General features: G+C 30.8%; 2 protein-coding genes across 3 annotated transcripts; both read right to left on the bottom strand.

The window, feature by feature from the left end:
- Positions 1-8,849: 8,849 nt before the first annotated feature.
- LOC114400513 (probable protein phosphatase 2C 5) lies at positions 8,850-12,265 on the bottom strand. 2 transcript variants are annotated; one of them, XM_028362995.1, is made up of 8 exons: positions 12,034-12,265; positions 11,333-11,534; positions 10,653-10,824; positions 10,358-10,575; positions 10,173-10,280; positions 9,942-10,067; positions 9,621-9,856; positions 9,141-9,480 (listed from the first exon to the last, which is right to left on the bottom strand). In XM_028362995.1, coding segments are annotated over exons 1-8 (1,284 nt in total). In that variant the 5' UTR covers positions 12,036-12,265; the 3' UTR covers positions 9,141-9,260. The 2 variants fall into 2 exon arrangements, with proteins under 2 accessions (XP_028218795.1, XP_028218796.1); XM_028362994.1 differs by lacking the exon at positions 12,034-12,265 and having other exon boundaries at positions 8,850-9,480; positions 11,333-11,542.
- A 3,543-nt stretch (positions 12,266-15,808) lies between these two features.
- LOC114399461 (kinesin-like protein KIN-14I) lies at positions 15,809-21,858 on the bottom strand. Its single transcript, XM_028361658.1, has 19 exons — positions 21,413-21,858; positions 20,785-20,951; positions 20,540-20,683; positions 20,145-20,378; positions 19,985-20,056; positions 19,758-19,826; positions 19,578-19,655; positions 19,281-19,463; positions 19,106-19,187; positions 18,922-19,017; positions 18,640-18,816; positions 18,435-18,541; positions 18,179-18,354; positions 17,920-18,081; positions 17,520-17,773; positions 17,268-17,431; positions 16,992-17,177; positions 16,200-16,687; positions 15,809-16,096 (listed from the first exon to the last, which is right to left on the bottom strand). Exons 1-19 carry the CDS (start codon positions 21,525-21,527, stop codon positions 15,973-15,975), a joined length of 3,078 nt encoding a protein of 1,025 aa, XP_028217459.1. The 5' UTR covers positions 21,528-21,858; the 3' UTR covers positions 15,809-15,972.
- Between the last annotated feature and the right edge of the window lie 214 nt (positions 21,859-22,072).

Raw genomic sequence — 22,072 nt, 5'->3', positions numbered from 1 at the left:
TAGTATAAATAGGTCACATGCTTGTGCATTAATCCTTACATTCCCAATCAGAGATAAATCTTCCTAGCTAGTTCCATATTCAAACAAAGATGATAGCCTTTCTACTCTTTCTACTAACTAGTCTTGGTCTAGTAATCAATGCATCAACCTTTAGTGCTTGTTCGAATTGTGGAGACTTTGTAGTCCCATACCCACTCAGCACTAACGAGGACTGTGGAGACAATAGGTACAAAGTCTACTGCAACGATGGAAATTTAGAGTTCTTGTCAGCAACAGGGACTTACTATAAGATCCTTAGAATTGACCCAAGTGCTAACAAGCTTGTCATTAGCCCACCTCCTATACTGAAAAACACTTGTTATTCTTCTGATCTCTATATGGGAGGCTTGTTGCTTGATGAAAGCTTGCCCTTCAATATATCTACACAAAACACGGTCATGTTGTTTAATTGCTCTTATAATATCCTTCAGTCTCCATTGAATTGTTCTTCAAATAGTATTTGCAGGCAATTTGAGGAAAAGGTGGAAGAAGGAACTGGGTGTATGGACACCCTTTGTTGCCATTACTTAAAGGACTCAGCCATGAATTCCCACAAGATTAGGGTAAAGGTTGGGAGTTGCACTGCTTATACTTGTTTGGTTGGTTTCAAGCCTAATGACCAACTTGAAACTTGGAATTATGGGATTGAGCTACAATGGTTGTCTCCCAATTGACTAATTAGATGCATGGTGTTGTATTGAAACAACAACGTCCCTTTTGTGTGATGCTTTGGTTGCCTATAACCAAGAGAAACTTGCAATAGTAGTGTGAGTTTGTTGCTTTTGAAGCTTTTTTGTATGTTAGAAGAGCAAGTCACATTGTCAAGTGTATGCTCTTATTGCAAATCACCGTTCATTTTGTGCTAAGTTATCTTGTTATGCTCCTTAGTTTTGCCTTTGGTTTTAAATCTCAAATTTGCTTGTTTGCTTTGTTCGGGTTCTCATTTGAATAAAGATAGGCTTCCATTTCTTGCTCTAACTACAACAAAAATTGTTCATTTCATTATATTTCTTGTTATGTTGATTGTTGATATTGTAACACATTTTAGTAATTGATCTTTTGATCATCAGTCACAACCTGCGTCATTGGAGAGAACATTCAACATTTTCAAAACAATATAGAGATAACAATGAGAGACCTTGTCAGGGCTTAGAAGGACACTGGTTGGAGTTGTTTTATGACAAGAAAGTTTCATGTGGTGTATGGAAGAAAGAGAACTCAAAAACCTAGTTATGCAGAACTAACAAATTCAAATAAAGTGCCCAACAACCAAGGTGGATGTTTAACACGAGAGCAACCCTATTTACATGCACGATAACAATAAATAGGAGCATAGACAATATATCTATTTTGGTAGTTGTGGATAATTAATGGTGGAAATACGTCAAGTAATTTGTTGAGAGTCTACAACCTAGACCTACTAAAGTATGCTCAACTTGACTCATTTATTAAAAAGGTCTAATTTTTTTAAAAAGAAATATTTAAATAAAAAGGTTAAACTTTCAAATCTTAAAAAAATTATTAAACTTGATAAACTGATATATATATATATATATATATATATATATATATATATATAGTAATATAAAAATGTATATTTATTAATAAGTCTGATTAAGTTTTTAAACTAACAGGCTTATAAACTAAACTAGCTAGATTTTTATACAGGTCAAATTAGATCTTTAAAAAAAAGTTACAATAAATAAATAAATTTAATATAAACTTTAACATTTTGACAAAAGTCATATCCCAGACCTATTAAAATTTCACCTGACCTATTTTTATACTATACTAGTAATATGAACTAGTGAAGACAAATGATCGAATAGAGTGAATCTCCAAATTAATCTAATGGCAACTTAAATTAATTCCCGATCAGATAGGTCGTGTAATTTAATTTTTTCAGATCATGGATCATTTTCCACGTCCGCTAGTGCTGGTGGGAATCCCCTGTTCTAGTACTCAGTGCTAGTTGAAAATAATTACCCACGTGTTTTTTGTTTTCACTAAAAAAGGCGAACCATTTGCTGGCCACATAACTCGATCGATTTCAGACATTCTCTTACATAGAATAGAGACAGGGATTAACTTCATAAATAAGTTTTTATATTTATTCTGTTTAATAACTTTTAATAAAATGCAAAATTTATAAATTTAACCGCTGGATTTATATATAATGAGATTTATTAATTATGCATATAATTTTTTTCCTAATTAAATTGAATATTTAAAGTTATGCTATCTTACCATCAACATTTATTTATATTTTGAAAAATATATTGTATGTAAAAATAAAGTTGATTGATGAAATATCAAATAATATTTTAAACTATACAGAATTTTGTATATTTAATCTACTTAATCTAATCTCTTAAACAAATAGTTGGATTCATGAAATTCAATGTTCATAAAAAATTAATAAATGGAGTAAGTTTTGTTTTTTTTTTTTTTTTGAAAGGGTTGAGTAAGTTATATATATGAGGTGGGATAAATTTACAAAAAAAAATTAAGTTGTTTACATTTACCCTCTTAATAATTTTTTATTTATGGATGCATTTTTTATAAATTAAATATTCATAAATTTTATAATTAACATTTACTTATATTTATAAAAATGTTTTGTACCATAAAATATAGTTAATTGATGAAATGTTAAATAATTTTTAAATTATATGAAATTTTATTTATTTGATCTACTTAATATGAACTCTTAAACCAACCGTTAGATTTGTACCAAAAAAATTAGGTTAAAGGATTATGGAATTATCTTACGTTTAAAATTTTAGATGACTTTAGTACGTAAAAAAAATGTATTTATCACTTTTAGGAGAAAGAGTTTTGTTAACATTAGCATTTAGACTTAATGCTATGTAATTAAAAGTGAAAAAAAAATTATTGAGAAAAAACACTTATTACATTAAAAATATAAAGTACAAGGGTATGTCTCATTTGGTAAAAATTATGATATTAGACACGATAATATGATAAGTGTTATGCATACGTTATTTATATATTGAAATCACATAGCAATTGACTCATTTTCTTTTCTTTTATTGCTACTTTTGTGTTAAAACAACATGAACTTAACTTCTTCTAAGTTTTTATACAAAAGATGCTATAGTTAATGATTTTATAATATTTTTTGTTGTATTTTTATAGAGATGAAGCACAGGCATGTAAGAGGATTGAAGAACTGAAGTGTCACGCTCAGCACAATATTTTCGCTTAGTGAGTCAGAATCGCTTAGCCTAAGCAAGTCCGCTTAGTGTAAGAAGTCACATTGGAAGACAACTATCATGAGCAAACGTGCATCTTGCGGCTTAGCGCATGACCACTTAATCCAGTTGGACATGCGCGCTTGGCGCGAACATCGCGCTCAACGCACAAGGAAGTTCTGATTAGCCAATCAAGTGGTGTAGATATAAAAAGTGAAGAAAATTTTCAAACTTCCTGAACGACGAAGAAAGACAAAGCAAGGACGACAAAGGAAAGCAAAGAAGCCTTGGAAGTCATTGTTGAAGGAAATCACTTTCTGGAGCTTTAGCCGATCCGTTTCACTCCACTTTCTTCCATTTCATTCCACTTTTTATATTTGTAAGTTTCTCATGACAATGAGAAGCTAAAATCGCTCATTGTTAAAAGTACTGCAAATCAAACTCTCTTTAATGTAATGATTCTAAAAAATCACATTAGTTTATATTTATACCTAATTAATAAACAAGATTTAATTTAAGTCACAAATTACTTAAACATTATTTATATATATATATATATATTAGTCGATTTAATTGTTACTACTAGGCTTTTGTTACATATCTCCCACTACATTTAAATTCTCATTATATATGTTAGCTGTAACAACTTTATGAAAAATCAATTTTATTAATATTATATATTTTGAATTCACACTGTAAGAATCCTATTATGTCATATATTTTTAATTAAATTCATATTTGTCATTAACAAATCTAAAATGTTGCTGCAAAAATAATTTTTACCAGCAAAATATTGTCATTACAGGTTGCTGCCTGAACAACTATTGCAACGACATTTAGTATCGCTGCCACCAACGTTTTAACAACGATTACTATCACTGTTATTTTATACATTTTTTTATTGTCTTAAGTAATTTGTAGTAATTACTGAAGTCATTGTCATATTTTACATATCTTAATGTGAATGTCGCTGTGAGAGACATAAATAACTTTACAATAAGACGTTTTTTTACACTCTTAGTTACTTAAAATCAATAATAATAGTAAGAACTAATATTAATAAAACCTTTGTCAGTTACTTAGCTTTATTTGTATTGTTCTTTTCATTTCATTCTTCATAAAAAAAAAAAAAAAAACGTTGTGAAAATATTTTTTTATACGATTTCTTTTAATAACCTTTTTACGTGAAAAACAATTATTTGTTTCTCTATTTATAAATATTTAAATTTTTTAAAAAGGTCCCACTTATTATAAAACATTTTATTTATTATTTGCTATATTTCATAAATGTCTGTATATAGTTATTATAAACTTAATAACTAAGAAACATTGGGTTGATAGGAAGGAGAAAACAGTACATTTTTATCACGGTAGATACTTGTGACGTGTTTATAGAATATTAGTATTACAGACTAGATTTAAAATATTACTCCTCAAACTTAAATCACAAATTATATAGCTCAATTTTGCTTCTACTCAATTATTATACTCTAGCACCTTGAGCCCCCAAACATCTCGTGAGGGAGGGATGCTCATCAAATGAGGTTTTTAGATGCTTTTAGGAGGATACAATCCTAGGCCCATGATGCTAAAATCATTATTTAACTTACATTACGACTTAAACTTTTAATTTAATAAACAACTTTTTAAATGCCTTTAAGGTAGACTTTAGTGAAGGAATATTAGGAAAGTGACATTAGAGTAAATTCTTTGTAAGATGTTAATTGGTTTGTGAATAAAAGTCAAAATATTTATTTACACTTTTATTTAATTTTAGTTTTTTTATTTATTTCTATTACCGTCATATATCATTATTATATTATATGATTGTCCATGTTGTCATCACCATCATATTTATATTTTATTATTATTATTATTATTATTATTATTATTATTATTATTACAACCAAGGTCACCACAATTAGTACCAAAGCTATTTTGATAGTTCACTTATAGTACTTTTTTATTCCAATTAAATGTTTTTAAAAATAGATTATAGATAAAAATATTTTATTTAAATCAAATGTAAATATACTACTTTACTAAAAATAAATACTATTCATAAAACTGCTAAATTACATCTAACACATTTATAACATTTTTAAAAAATTCTACTCTTAAAAAAATTTATTCTCATAAAAGTACTTAATTTGAAAATAAAATATTATCTTTTACCAAGCTTCATCTAAATTAAATCTTTAATATTGTGTTTGTTCTACAAATTTTAATTTGTTTTTATCTATAGCGTTCGTTACAAATTTTCTTACAAAGTATGAGTATCTTGTTCTTCAAGTTGAGATTTTTACTGGACCACTTATGCGATAATTTAGTTTATAATTTACATGTTGATTAATCATTTCCCCTTTTCACACGAATTTTATATTACTTCCGTACAATTTTTGTGTGAATAAAATAACATACAGATATATGCATACAGATATATCATGTTTAATTCTACATATAATTAAACTAATTACTATTTTTCCTCAATATAATAAGATAAAAATTACAAACAATTTTAATAAAATAAGAAAAATAATTATTTTAAATTTATGTGTATGGTATAGATAAAAAAATTAATAATGAAAGTAAAATTTAAAAGGTTAGGAGCTAAAGTCCCCTTTATCTCACTCAGGCGATTAGGTACATTCCTTCCGTGAATGAATTGGTAGATCCTGTAGTGGATCACAGATTCGGCAGTATTCTTAAAGAATATAGGACGACGCGTGATATTTATTGATTATACTTATACACCAATAAAGCTATGGGGGTACGGCAATATCTTCTATGTGTGAACCGAAACACTACTTAGCCAAAACTTTAAGGCCCTAATATCCTATTTAGAAACTTAACTAGTTTGTCTTTTACTACTTTACTGTTATAAATAGTATTATTAGGAGGCCACTCCTGTAAATGGGAACACCTTAAAGAGGCAAGATGCACCACACACATATATATATAGTGGGTGTGGTGTGCCATTTTATAATTATATAGATTAAAACACTCATAATCATAATTGACTAAAATATTTCATGTGATTATACTTTAAACATACGAACCAAAATTTTATGCAACACCTGTCTTAACAACTGTCATTGAAAAGTTCAAAAAATATATAATAATATTACAGACTAGATTTATAAATGATAGTAACCAAGTTGAATCAGTTGATCCTCGTATCACTTGTGTTTGACAAAACTCCATTACAGGAAAGGTGTAAAGATAAGAATCGAGCATTGATATTTGGCCTCTCAATTTTGGGGTGGATTGTGATGAAAAAAAAGTCAGGAATAGAGAAAAAAGAATAAAAAAATAGAGAGAAAATAATAGATGTAATAAATGATATAATAAATAGAAGGAGCCATGTATAATTAAAAAGGAAGAGAAAGTGAATGTGAAGATGATAGGTTTTTTTTCAGAATTTCCGGCCTCACTATTTTTATTTGATATATATTTCTCCACTTTGTGCAATGTAAATCCCTGCAAAAAGTATGATTTATATATTCTTAACACTTGATAAAATTATTTTGTTCGTGCCTGGTGGCTAACTCCTGTTTGACGTTTTATGCCACTAATGTCAGATATGATACAATATTTGGAAATAGGACACATTAAAATTATCGCATTTGGGCTAGTCAATGGTTGTGTCATGTTGGTTACATAGTTTTTAATTTCAGATTAAACAACTGGCAAGTATTTCAAACACAATACTTGATGAAAGATTATTTTCATAATATAAAATAAAATATAAAAACATAAGCATTTGAAATTTTTGGTTTAAAAAAATAAAAAAAATTATCGTATTTAATAGAAAAAAAATTTAATGACAATTTAGAAATATCATAATATGTCAAATTTCATTGAAAAAATTTAAGAATTAATTAAAACGAGTGAAAAATTGAATAAATGATTAAAGAGGAAAAAATTAATTTGATATGGTAGCTTAAAAAACAAGTGTCTTAAAATAAGAAGATACATAGTTAAGTGCGAAAAAATATGTATAAATTATTTTTATATTATAAAATATTATTATTTATTAAAAGAATTTAACTTAATTGATTAAGTAATATGTGTAAGTTGTTGTAAATTTTATATTTGTCTTTAATTTTTATAGATAAAAAAATATTTATTTAACTTTTTAAATACAGATAAGTATCATAAATATAAAATTTAATTTTTCTTTTATCTATTGTAACAAAAATATTAAATTTAATTTTTTATTACCAAAAAAATTAAGAGGTGTATTGGATTAAAATTTTAAAAGATTATTTTAACATAAAAAAATCTTGTATATTTTAAAGATTATGTAGGAATACTATGACTTATCAAATTTTTTTACAAGACTTTTATGATAATTTGTATTTTAATGAATTTATATCATAAGAATTTATAGGATTTAGAAGATGTTTATAGATTTATAAGATTGAAAAGGATTCCCTGAATTTTTAAAAACACATTCAAAATCACAAAAGTTAATGAAAAAATAATAAGAAATGATAAGATTGGATAAAAAAATAAAACCAAAATAATTTTTTAATAGCTATATTATTCTATCTTCATATCCTCCTATATTAACATTTCTTACAATAACATCTTCTCATTCTCACTTTTAGATTTGAACTATACATTTAAAATTATATGTTTGTTTTCTATTTTTTTTAATTACTACAATTATTTCATAATAAATATAATGATATGTTTAAATGAGATGCAATAATAAACATATACTAAAAGAGAATAGTGGAGATGAAAAATTGATATGAATAACGAAATTAAGGATGATAATCACACAAATATTATGTCAAACAAGTTATGGGCATACTCAATTTAGTTTTAGCACATAAAAATGAAAATTAATTTAATTTAGAAAATAAAAGAAAAGGTGCAGAGATGAAAAGTATATTTGATATTTCTCTTATTAAAAAAAATAAAAAAAATATATGACACATACATTTTAAAAAATTATATATATATATATATATATATATGTGTGTGTGTGTGTGTGTGAGAGAGAGAGAGATGAGAGAAAAAGAAATATGTTAACCAATAAACAAAGAAAGAAAAAATCTAATAAAATTTCAAAGATTTTTGTGAAATTGTTTAACATATATTTTATACTAAAAAGTATGATAAAATTTATTGAAATTCTTAAAAAACAATTCATCAAAATCTATATATTTTTAATACTAAAACACTTTTTATAAGTTATAAAAAGTCATAATTAAATACTACTGAATTTTATTAGTTTCTTTAAAAACTTTAAAAGTCTCAATTGAATAACACAAAACTTATTTATAGTATTTAAAATTTTTGATTAAATACCACAGATTTTTTTAGAAAAAAAGACTTTTAAAATCCTAATCCAATAAAACCCTAACTAATTAGTTATAAATTATAAAATACACTGGATAATGGATGGGATATACTCATAAGTAGCACTTAGTTAGTGGTATCCATAGATAATTTTTTACGAGGGGCAAAACGTAGATAATTTTCTAAGTGCGACGGGCTCGTTTAAGGTTAACCCTTAATCCGTGATTTATCCTACTTCATTAGTGAGAGACAGTGTTCACAAGAATCTTCTTACTCATCGAATTCACAGAGACATTCGAGACATGTAGTTGTATTTGTATAACATAAGTTTAAAAGATACAGATGCATTTGGGCTGTGTAGCATTGAAGCACTCTCAAAACAGAGGCAGCCACAAAAGCTTCAGTTTACTTACAAATACAAGCCGTTAGCAGATTTCACTAGAATTTTTTTCTACCAGACACAACTTTCTTGTTTGTTCTGTCAGTCAGTCCAACTTCCAACAGCTGAGCACAAGCCAGAATCAAACTTGCAGCAACCTCCAAAACACCTACTAGCCCTATCTCAATTCTCAACCTCATTTCTTACACATCTATGGCAATAACCACCGAAAATGTAAAGTCAAGCATGCTCACACTGCCAGGGAAAAATTATACTAATATTTACTATGCTACTACTGTAATACTAGATAATCATTATGCTGTAACGGTGGGTCTGCTAGGCTTTTTTCCTTCCATGGCATCCTTCTTCTTCCAACAGTTTGTGCAGAGGAATGGGCCTTCCCATGGATTAGATGCAGGAGAGAAAAAAGGCCCAGAGTTCATTGATAAACCATCACCAGGGGGTTGGTCCATTTGGCAAACCGCACAACGGAAAATACCAGAATTCTTGTTAAGCGGGAAATCCTTACCTAGCCTGCATTTTAAGAAAATATAGAATTTAAGAAATTGCCCAAGCATATACACCCAAATGCAAGAGAAATCATTCAATTCCAGTCACTTGTTCAGTTAAGTTGCTATTGCATTTCAAGAGATAGGTAAAGGCTCGAAACTCACCTTTCTGTAAGCATTGCAGAACCCTCTTCAAATAACTCCTCCACAACACCAACTGCAGAAAGCTTATTGGTAGCTTTGTTCATAGAGTTCTCAGATTTCTTTCCAAAAAATAGAAGCGAAGTTAGCATATTATGTTTCTTTCTTGGAATTGGTGGTAATACAGGGAGGTCCGAAGGAATAATATCTACAACAAGGCAAGTTGTATCATCCTTGAGGCCTCTTGACCTTAGAGCTTCCTGGAAAAAAAGAACAAAACAATGAATGTACTAAATCACGAACATCCATTCCTAGCACGGGAAGAATGCCAGAACTAATCATCACCTTAACCACTAGTTTTGCAGCAAGCTCTGCAGGTAGACCCCGACAAGACTTAGCAGCCATATCAGATGATAAAGCATCCCAAATACCATCAGAAGCTATAATAAGCCTTCCACCAGCATTTGAAAGCTGAGAAATCAATAGACAAATGTTTAAGAGCAGTGAAACTTAGAACTAAAAGCTTTCACATAAACAGGCCACCAAACAAAAAACATAATAATGAAACCAGCTCACCTTCACTTGCTTAACATGTGGTATTGGCACAATAAATTCTCCCACGTCTGTGTCACCTATAGATCTAGATAGGCACAATCCACCTGGCCAGCAGCGAAGAGGCCCAACCTATAAACATAAAGCAAACCAAAACTACTAAGTTTAAGCAATCTTTATTAGAAAGCACAATGGTGATTGCATCATACCTCATTGCCTCCAAATACATTGAGTCTTCCTACTTCACCACCGCTGGCAGTAACGCGCTCCCTCTCTTCTGCATTCTCTTCCAGCCTGTGATCAACTGTCAAGAGAGAAACAACACCTCCCTGAGTATCTAATATGCAGCGGGAATCTCCCACAGATGCAACAGTGATAGTCCATCCATCAACCAAAACAAATGTAGCTGTTGTTCCAGAAGTTTCCCCTGCAGATGAAATTAAAACATCAGCTTAAGCACACACAGAAGATCTGTGAGGCAAGCAAAGAATATTTTGTATGTACCCTTTTGCTGAAACTCTATGTCAGTCTTCACAAAACCAACAACCAGAGCACGAGGAAGAGCCTGAAGCCAAGCATCCCTGCTAATATCTTGAGGTATTGCACTCAAAACATTACTTAGCAAGTTTTCCTTCGCAAAAATAGCAGCTGATATACCGTTATGCCCATCAAAGACCTGCCAATCAAGAATTCCTTATGAATATCACAACCATTGTGGGAATAAATTGACGCTCCATTTGATCACTGAGAAATGCAACAAAGAGAAAAAAAATGCACTTCAATTCCCATTAGAAACCTACTAACCCTGAGAAACCACCATGCAAAACTAACTACCAACTCAGTCTTAGGTCTTGTTAGGTAAATTTCTTCATAAGCACTTATAAAAGAAAATAAAATAAAATAAAAAACAAAATGAATCAAACTTCTTTCTTAAGTTAAAATCAACTTATGAAAGAACTGCTATAAGTTGATTTTAATTTATGAGACAAGTTTAATTTATTTTACCTACTTCTCTTCTCCTATAAGTTATGAAGAAATTTATCTACATAGGACCTTAGATTTAGATCATATTCTCATTTCCTAATAGTATTCAAATTTTCTTTCAGACAGTTCCTTAAAGTCTAATAAAACGATATTAATAAACTTAAGTAAATATAGGCGTAAACCAAGAAGAAAAATAATACCGCAAAGACAGAAAACGCCGTTGATGCATCCCCGGGAACCCTGAGGCAATCTGTCTTGATCAGAAAGTAATCTTCTCCTTTCTTGGCCAATCCAGCTTGTCCATACTTCACAAAAGGTTTTTCAACTTTTCCATTTCGAAGCTCACGACCAATCAGAGTCCCCAATGGAACCGGCGCTGACTTCGCCCTCGATAGTTCTATCCTACTCATTTTATCTCAGTTCAGAATTCAACATTTCCAGAACCGCAGCAAGAAAACATACCTATTCGAAGAAAAATTAATAAAAATCCAAAAGACTAGCTGTCATCTACTAGATCTACGTGTGACACATCAGTCAACGTGACTTATTTATATCCAAAATAAGATCTAGCATGAAGCAATTAATCTAGAAGAACGGATCGAATAAGCATTACCGTGAAACAAACCAAAGCCTAAGTTTCAGACAAAAAATAAATAAAAATAAAGCTACTTTAATCCGGAAAAGTGAAATATCAAAATCACCGCCAAAGGAATTAATTACGAGCCAATATATCAGCAATTACGATAATGCAGTTCAAAGAGAAACATTTCGTCGGTAGGCAAAAGAGGGGAAAAAAACCGATTCACACAAAACATTGAACAATTTAATCGAGAAATGGAAAATTGAGGAAAAGCTAAAGAGAGGTGAAAATGCAGTAGATCGAGGAACGAGAACGAAGTACATTGCACACCGGCAAAAGCAGGGGCACTAGCGGTCCGATTGTGGAAGAGGGGGAGACGGCATTTTGGGAAGAGAGCTTGAGATCAAATGGCGATAAACCCTAGAGAAGAGAGAAGAAGAGACAATGAGAGTGGCAGTGACGGAGAAGAAGAGAGCCTTGCTTTGCTCCGTGACTGTGATTTGATTGGTAGAGAGAGAGAACGCGCAAAAAGGAGGTCCTTTTTGGTTTCTTGGGTACAGGAAGGAATCCTCATAATGACTTTTTTGTCCTAATCTTCCTTGTAAATTGTAACACACGGAACGGAAAGGACAAGGGCTAATCCTGTTTTTTTGACAATTACACACCCAACTCCCCTTTAAAAATAAAATAAACAGATTTTTTTATTTTTACCGTGTTACATGTTGAAATTTATTTATAGATTTTGTAGCTGACTAAATTTTACTGAAATTTTATTTCAGTCATTTGAATTTTGTTTCCCTTGGATGGCCGTTATATTTGTAACCCGGTTCTTAAAAACATTGTTTGAAAAAATTAAAAATATTATTTTTATTAAAGTATAATGAGTAAGCCTCAACTTGGTCACTAAACTTGGTCAGCATTGTGATTGTAGTTTCTGAATTTAATTAAACAAAAAAAGTAGTCTTTAGATATGTAATTTTATTACTTAAAAAATATGTAATTTTGTCATTCAAATGAATCATTTCATTAAGTCTTTTTTACTAATTTTAACAAAGTATTTATGTGTATTAAAAAAAACATTTACTTGAGAAATAGTCTCCAAATCTATATTTCATCATTCACATTCATCCATATATTATCTCATGTTTATTATCTTTAGGGTTGTGCACTTTTACAACTATCGTGTCTCTACATTGTATTATTATAACTACTTCTATCCGAGGACTCAAAAAGCTTTAGAATTGAAGGAACTTCTCTAACTAAAACAATGAAGCAATTTTAAAATCCAACTTAGGAGTTTTCTCATCCTCATGGGTGACAACGATCTCTATTGACGCGTGACAAGGAACTTTACCATGCAATTCCACTTTTTGAAGTTCGAGTAGGATTTGAGGTCAAAGAAATAAGTGGATGAAGAGCGGAATGTGTCAAAATCTTGTAAGGTAGGTTTAAAATTTTGTTTGTTGTTTCAATTGGGGAAATCCCTTAAGTTCTAAAGCTTTTAGCCTTCAAAGGCATAGATAGTAATCATAAGCAATGCAAAATGAAAGCTTGACAAATATGAAAATTCTTAACTCGTTCTTGTTGACTAGGACACGAAGGTCATTCCCTATGTGTATCCCCAATGCACTTAAGGTGCCAAATAGGAAATTTGGCTAACATGACAAACACGAGTTAATGTGAAAATGAAATATATATTCAAAGGATTTAAAAATATATATATATCAAATTCGGGGGCTAATATGACCGTGAATGCCAAAACTAGGGATTAGCATGACAACATATACCAAATTTTATTTTAGGACTAAATTAAAGTTCTGCGACTTTTACATCTATCCTTAAATTTTTCCCAAAAGTCCATACACATTTGGATTGTACAAACATGACATGTGGAGTGCACTAAGGTTCCATGTTTGTATGACTTAGAATGCTTTGTTAAAGTTAAAATAAAAAAACTTAACGAAGAACTAATAAGAATGACCCATTATAGACTCAAGGCCATTTTTTAAATTTAGTGTGTAAATTAACAGCGTTTGCCAGATTCAAGGACCAAGTTGGAAGTGTACTCAAAATATAATATTTAATACTAGATTTACACTGACAATTAATTAAAACATCATTTTTTATAATACTTTTAAGACAAAAATTATAAAACTCAACTAACTTATCAATATGGTGCATGTTTGATGTGAGAAAATCAAAGGTACACAATAATCATTGAGTAATAATATTATGGTATTCATATGGAATATAGTTTATAATTATCAATTTATCATAATTTTAATAGATTTGCATTCTCACTTAATCATTTATTAGATAAATTTAATTGATAATTCATATATTCTTTAATCACTTTTCCTTTTCACACTATTTTATATACTTTCATACAAACAATTATAACAGAGACTATGTTCAGATAATATATACTAATCAATTCTATCTCACAAAACCATAATAATATTATAAAAATATAAATAATTATTTGTTGTTTTGCCTTCACGATGAAAAATGAATGGATTATCTATCACCATAAAATTAAAGGGCAACCAATTTAAATACAGAATCCTTTTTTAGGAAGATTTGATTTTCAATTTGAAATCCCTTATTTTACTCTAAATTAATAGCATTATATATATATATATATATATATATATATATATTAAGTTTTCAATTTCATACAAACATAGAAAATCTTATTTCTTTTTCATTTCTTTTCTTTTGAGTTTTTTTTTATTTTCTATAAATTATATTTGAAATAGTGGTAAAATATCAAAATTAAAATGGTCTTTTATGCATATTTTTTTTTCAATTATTGGTTGATTATTGATTTGCATAAACATTATTTGTGGTTGGTACAATACATAACATTTTACCTTTCAAAATGCAATTGCTCTCCAATGTTAATAAATGTTTATTCTCTTTAATTGTTACTTGTTTGACTAATTGTACACTATTCCATTTTCTATTCAACATATAATTAACCTACCACATGCTTTGTTTTGATTCCACTCTCCCGTAGTCCCGTTTAACTTCTCTCTCTCTCTCTTTTTTTAATACAGTTATTATTTATATTTTGGAATATTTATTTATTGCAGTTTTTGTGTAATGGAACAAGTATCATCTTATAATGCTTATCAAGTGTATAGGGTCCCTGGTGCTTAATCATGCTGTAAACCTTCCTACTAAAGCAAATTTAAAAAATTACAAAACCATTTTATGCTAAGTGGACTACTAAAAGTCATCCAAACTGGTAAAATTGCTTTTTTTTATTTAAATTTTAAAAATTAAAACTTCTAATTTTTTAATTTTAAAATTAATTAACGAAAGTCTTAATCAAAACTGTCCATTAATTTAAATTTTAAGAATTTACCAAAATTATCAACTAAAACTTTACAGTTTTTTAATTTTAAAAAACTATGAATTTGTTAAATATTTTTTAACTTGAGCAATCTACCAATATGTTAATTTTTAAAAATAAACCAATTTATTACTGTTTATTTTTTAAATTGTAAAATCCTATCAATTTGTTAATTAAACCAACATAAACTAAACTATTTCTATTTAAAAAATATTTTTTAATTTAAAATTTTAAACTATCCCACTATTCTCATTTTAGCTTTTTTTTAAAAAAGAAATTACTATTTTTTTTAAAACTGTCAATTTTATTTTATTTTAAAATTCAAACTACTCCAATTTTCCATTGGCTTTTTTACGCTGTCCAATTTTTTATTTTAATTTTAATAAACTAAGAATTAACTATAAATCAAAATTTTAAAATAATTGTTGGAAGATTCATATTTGTTAATGATTGTATTGGATAGAGTAGATTTGTAACTCTTTTAAGCATCAGCATGTTAACTAACTATTGTAATAGATTTAGAAAGAACAATATTTTTATAAATTTATGATTTCATACCATCCCACTATTTTATAAACTTTTTCTTAAATAAATCAGTATTACTTAAATATTACCTTATTTTGTTTTTAAAATTCCAAACTATCTCACTACTTCCTTTAATTATTTCTATTTTGAAAAACATGAAATGTGTTTTTTTAAATAAACATGAAAATTATTTTTCCAACAATAAAATAAATATACGATAATGCCTATGTTTTTTTCTTTTTAATTTATACAAAATATAATATAATATAATAAAAATACGGACACACAACCATTGTCACTAATGTTGATTTAGCCGGGTAAAAATGTTATCGAAGGCAGTGAAGCAAGAAAATCAGGAAAGCCTTGGAAGAGCATTCTCACTTGGCATTCCCAATCCTTCTCTTTACATCAATAGACCCAGGAGTCTTTCTTGCTGGAGTAACTAGGGTTGGTTGTTTCCTTGATGGCACGGGAATGGGGATTAATGATGGGATCATGCTCCTATTTGCATAGAAGATTGTAGGAAAGACAAAAAACAAACATAGTTAATATCTTTGGCAACATAAAGTAACTAACATAAACTCTAATTAAGAGGGCCAATTACCTGGCTTCTAGGCTCTTTGTTGGTCTGAGATTAATTGGTTTCTTCCTTGCTTTAATGCCTAATCCGCTTGAAACGGTGATTGGTTTAGGTATATGTGCTGGCCAATGCAAGTCTGATTCTGAAGAATCACTAGTTGCAATCTCAAGCTCATCAGATTCATCTGTGATGGCCATATCAAACAATTCTTGGTTATCCTTTCTATGCAAGGAGTGGTCCATGCATATTTTAGAAGGCTCTGAGAGAAAAGTGGGACTTAACATTGGAGAAGATTGTTTGCTTTCTGTTTCCCACTGCCCCACGAGACTATCATCACTAGTTAAGCTGTCATTTCTGTTTATCGAAATCTTATCAACCCAATCCCCAGAAATTGATTCTTTGTCATCCTCCTTTCTATGACTTCTAACGGGTGGCCACGGAGGTGAATTCTTACGCATGTCATGGAGATCTAGGCTTCGTCTTTTCAACTTTGATGCAGCATTTTTCTGGCCCTACAAAAAACATTATACATGCATGTCAATGATTAATTTATATTATTATTTAGTAGTATTAATGTATTATACATCATACCATTAAGCATGTCTAGTGTATTTTCAAATTACTTTGACTGAGAAATTGCTATGTGGTAAAGGATCACGGGTCTTAACCAATCTTCTAGTGATAAGTAATTAATTTTTTTTTCATGATTTGAAATTTTGGTTACATGTTAGGTAGAGATTGATTGAGATCACATGATTATGGACCATCTAATAATTTATCATTTGAAGGGATTAAAGTAAATAACATGTTACTTACATTCAGGCTACTAGAATCATCTTTTGGTAGCTTACGGGCACCACCTATCAAACTACGTTGCATAGGAGGAGAAGATGCATATGATTTCAATTTGGGTATTTCATGACTGCTACTATTGGCAGATTGTTGGAAGTGTTCTGCTTCTCCTCCCTCCTTTCTCGCTAAGGCTGCCTTCAAACTAGCAATCTGGCAAACATGATAGTACAGAAATACTCAAACACACTGAACATTGTATTTGAAGATACAATGATAAAAACAATAAATAAATGTAAGAACCTGTTCTTTAAGCTCTTTCACATCTGAGTTATCTTTATTAACTCGCGCAGCACCGAGTTCAACAGTGGAGACTCGTTCAGCGAATTTGAGTGTGCTAAGTGTTTCTCCAAGAGCTTCTGGCTCCGGACTTATATGAACAAACATGAGAGTCTTTGCTTGCCCTCCTGAGATACAGAAAGCACTTCACTAATAACCAAAAGGAGAAAAACTTTTGCAGTATGTGGTCAAAGAAATATTTAAGAGACATCATACCAAGAGAATCCTGAAGCAGCTGAGTAAGTTTGCTGTTCCTGTAGGGAACATGTGCATTCTTTTGGGCAAGGGAAGAAATGACATCTCCCAAGGCAGAAAGTGACTTGTTGATATGTTGAGCCTCCTTCATTCTATCCCCTGTGGCCTCAGTTTTATCAGCTCTTTCACTTCCTGCCAGGTCAACTAGATGCATACTACCACGAATAGTACTTCCTGATGTCAGGTTCTTTCCTTGAACATGAACTGTTAGGCAGCTGGAATAATATACCATAACTAGTTAGTAATATAGTACCAAATAATATGATGATATAAATGGTCAATGTAGCTAAGTGAGAAAGTACTTGAATGTGTACATACGCTAAAGTCTAAAACTAACCACAACAATCATGGAATTAATTACCTGTGAGAGCGACTACTACGATCATTCATGGCAGTAGAACCAACAGCACGATTCTTCTGTCCCAAGTTCATCAAATTTATGACATCAGAAGTGCATGAAACCGGAACAAGGTCGGCATCTGGCACATTGATGCCATTATGAGAACTGTTACGAATTTCTAATGTATGCAGGTGTTAAGGATTACATTAAGGGACAAGAGAATCAACAATTGAATATTGCATTTAGATAACACTATTAGTCTATATTAAAGAAAGGATATCTTTTAGCACCATCTGTAGTAAGTAGGTCTCTGACTTGCTCATTGTAAATTTCAAGCATCTGAACAGAGATTTCATAAGAAATGGTGTCTTTCCTCTGCTCTGAGAGATAGAAAAGATCTTTCAGCGCACGGTAGTTGACACCTATAGTTTCCTCGTTAATATCATCTGGTCCAGACTGCATCAATACGTAGTTGCATTAACTAATGAAGTTGTTTACAAGTGAGGGGTATAAACAAGGTTGTTTAAATATGTTACCATAGTGAATGTTTTTCCTGATCCTGTTTGACCATAGGCAAATATGCAGACATTGTAACCATCCAGAACAGAACGAATCAGAGGTTGTGTGTCTGCGAATACTTCCCCTGCAAGAAAATCGTAAAGATCAACAACGATGAAAATTGAAAACACACTAAGTAGCAACAATTTTAAAGGAAGGACAAACTAAGAGTCTAAGATCAACCTTGGGTTGCAGAAGGACCAAATACTCTATTGAAATTAAATGTTTTCTTCCCCTCTTTGCCGTATTTGGAAGGTGTTATGATCGAGATACTTCCCTCTTCCACGTTACCGACGGAGCTATAATGGCTCAGTTGCCCACCCAAGAAGGGTCGAACTCTACAGTACACCCTAATATTTCCTACCAAAATGCAAAAAATTTGGCCATTCAATCATTTAGAACATGAACAATCCAGGAGCAAAATTATATATATAAACATAAAAACTCTTGAGCATTAGAATTCACCTTTCAAATCCTGCACTATATTGTATAGCTTGCGGTTTTCGTCAAGAACTTTATGATATCCTGAAGCAGCAGAAGCTAGGCTATGCAGGTGCTTACCTATTAAGGTGGCAAAGCAAGTAGATTAGATAATTGATATTTTTGTCAAATATTGACTTAGAGGAATTTCTTTCGTTATTAAACTTACTTAGATTAATGATCTCTTTCTGATGTTCATTTTGCATGAATTGCATCCCTAATTTTGTTTGATGGACGATGCTTTTCAATTCCTGGAGAATGTTAACATCAAATTAGTTAGTTAGTTTACCTCGTTAATTCCTGAACAATGTCAAAATCAGATTTTTGTATATGTTGAAAATTACCTGGATGCTTCTATTTTGTGTTTCGACAATGTTTTGCTGCTTCAAAATCAAAATCTGGCGGCTTGAGTCTTCACGCTTGTTGTACTTCTCTTCATAATTTTCCTCTTGCTTATCTTGTATGTTTTGTTCATCTTGTAAGTCATGTTCATCTTGTTCGTCCTGTTCATCTTCCTTTTCTTCCATCTAAATAATCCCTCAGACAAAAAAAGTCAAGCAGTTGAGATTGTGATTATGATCAATCTAAACAATTCATCAAAAACTTGCAATACAGAATTATTTTTGGAATATGAATTGTACCCTTTCATTAATTGAAGCAGCTTCTGAAATTGAACATTCTGTTTCAGACGGTGCTTTATCTCCTTGAGTTGTTTTACACTGTCATAGTTAAAATTTTGACATTAAATTCACAAAGATTAAGTAATATGAATTTTTTTGCCACCAAGTATGAAGTTGAACATTGCTAAAAGAGACACAAACCATTTCCTGTCGGATTTGCATGTGATGCTCAAACTCCTCCATGACTTTGCTAAGCAGGGATTCCACTACCTGTTATAACAAAAGATGTCATATAATTAGTGTAAGAGGTATAAAAATAAAACCAAAGAAAAACGAAAAGTTCTGGATAAATTCATCGAAGAAAATTTGCTACATACATAATGGTGTAATGTACTTGTGTTATCTATTAAAAAATTAATAGGCCTTACAGTGGGAATTTCTTCTGGTTTCTTGTCAGACAAATATTGACGAACTAGTGAATTTAAGGAAGAAACAGAACCCTGCGGATACCAATTCAAAAAGCTTAGCCATACGACCCTCACCATCTTGACAAAAAGTAAAAAATTATAAACAATAAAGCTCCCTAACCCTTTCATTTAGATCATGCCCGGGATCACTCATATAACCATCTCTGTCCCCTGATGGCATAGTCCACATAGACTTCATAAATGGTTCCGAGTTTTTCCTCAAAAGTGTTTTACCAGTGGTAGGTGGCTTTGCAACCCCGCTATATTTCGACGACCCATTTCCTCCTCCAAATTTCCTTTCAGCATGGGATTTGAGCGCTAAAACACAATTCACTATCCTTGAAGACTTTCCTCCCTGTAAATACAACACATGGAAGGAAAACAAAAAAAGAATGTTAAATCAAAATAACAATTACTTTACACTATAGTAATAATAACAATGTCAATGACATTGATCTCAATCTAATGAGTCCATCAAAGTGCTAACAGAAAGTTCTAAGTCTTGCCAATAATCACCTGTTCCAAATCAGAAGCTTCAAAGGAAGGAAGCCCCATTTCCTCCACAGCCACAAGAAAATTCCTTACATTTTCAAAGTATTGATACACAGACAGTGCTGCCCCATCAGGAATAATAACAGAATCACAGGGGCCTTCAACTACCTAACAACATAGGTCCAAATGTCAAAGGAAAGTAAATACTTAAGGAGACAAGACAACATTAAGCCAAAAAACAAACACATATAAATATAATACAATAATACCTTGGACACTGCTCCAGGTTGAATTTTGTTAAGAACATTGCATAGAATAATCCCACTACGCAACCCAATCCTGAAGTCTTCTTCAGAAGGCTCGGCCGGCAAGTCTTTCCCTCCAACAACTCCAACTGTCTTCCGCAGCCACCCAGCTGCTTCATACCTTCTCAAGGCTGTAACACGAGACACGTAATCCATGTTATTCTTTCATGAAGATCATTCAGATTTTCAATGTTTCATGCAATTATTAATGGACAAAACTTAGATGTGGTTCTTAAGTACTTTTGTTATTGTTCTTCAATCATAATTGGAGTTTGATTGCAGAACAACACACTACAAGCATTAAGAACTGCATCTAAGTTTTGTCCATTATAAATTTGTCTTTCCATCATTCTAGAAACAATCAATATCCTTTGTTGAAGCCAAAAGAATATAGTTTTCAACAAAACAAGTGTCAATTATGGGTTGAAACTTGAAACCAACATTCTTGGCCAAGAAAAAAGAAAAAGAAAAACAACATTAGCAATGAGTTTCACACACACACAAAATGAAATTGATTTACATAATGATATTCTTAAAGTTAAAAAAAAATGGAATTGATGCGTAAAGAATGGAGAGAAAGGATGATATATACAAGCTTCTTCAGCTTTTCTTGATGCCAAGTTGACGTCCAACCGGCCACCATGTTGTTGAAGAACATCTTTCACCACAGAAGCAAGAGAGAAGGTTAAAACTGGTTCTGCTGCCATAACTTGGCCTCAAGAAACTCAAAAAAAAAAGGACCAAGCAGATGGCAGACCCAGAAATGAATTGAAATTCTATATATTAACCAAAACAAAATAACTCAAAACTCGTATGAAAAAGCCCGAGTCTTGAGGAGAATGATACAGAATTCTTAGCTATGAAGGAAAAAAGTCTAGCTGAATTCTCAAAGGAAGACAAAATGAATGAATCTATAGACACTGTGAATCTGACAAGAGATTCAAGATGAAGTAGAACAATCACAGAGAATGTGAAGGAATTGAAGAAAGCAAAGAGAAAGAAAATGGCTTTGGAATTTCTGGTCCTTTCTCTCGCTTTCTCTTGGTTCTCTGGTCTTTCTCCCTCTAGTTTCCTGTCTATATTGACGTAGAAAAGCTAACACCGAACCTGGTTCCGAGCCTCTCGCTATGTCTCTTGTTGGTTTATATTTACCGGGTGATAAAAGACAACAGTTTTTAGTTTATATATGCTCTTCAATTTTGTGAAACTTTATCTATTTCCTATCTTTGATTATACTAATGGTGGTATAATG

This window comes from Glycine soja, chromosome 19, assembly GCF_004193775.1.
Source record: "Glycine soja cultivar W05 chromosome 19, ASM419377v2, whole genome shotgun sequence".
NCBI lineage: Eukaryota > Viridiplantae > Streptophyta > Magnoliopsida > Fabales > Fabaceae > Glycine > Glycine soja.
The sequence above is the reverse complement of the archived record's forward strand: the minus strand, read 5'-3'. Positions and strand labels throughout refer to the sequence as shown.

Bases quoted from the DNA above. Each gene is read 5' to 3' on its own strand.
- LOC114400513 (XM_028362994.1), bottom strand. From the start codon at position 11,542: ATGAGTAGGATAGAACTATCGAGGGCGAAGTCAGCGCCGGTTCCATTG. The intron at 10,825-11,332 runs GTATTATTTTTC...CTTGATTGGCAG, and splicing joins CGGCGTTTTCTGTCTTTGCG to GTCTTTGATGGGCATAACGG. The intron at 10,576-10,652 runs GTACATACAAAA...TTTCATCTGCAG, and splicing joins CATAGAGTTTCAGCAAAAGG to GGGAAACTTCTGGAACAACA.
- LOC114399461 (XM_028361658.1), bottom strand. From the start codon at position 21,527: ATGGCAGCAGAACCAGTTTTAACCTTCTCTCTTGCTTCTGTGGTGAAA. The intron at 19,188-19,280 runs GTAATTTTCAAC...AACATTCTCCAG, and splicing joins CACAAAATAGAAGCATCCAG to GAATTGAAAAGCATCGTCCA. The intron at 17,432-17,519 runs GTATGATGTCTC...TCTGTATCTCAG, and splicing joins GCTGCTTCAGGATTCTCTTG to GAGGGCAAGCAAAGACTCTC.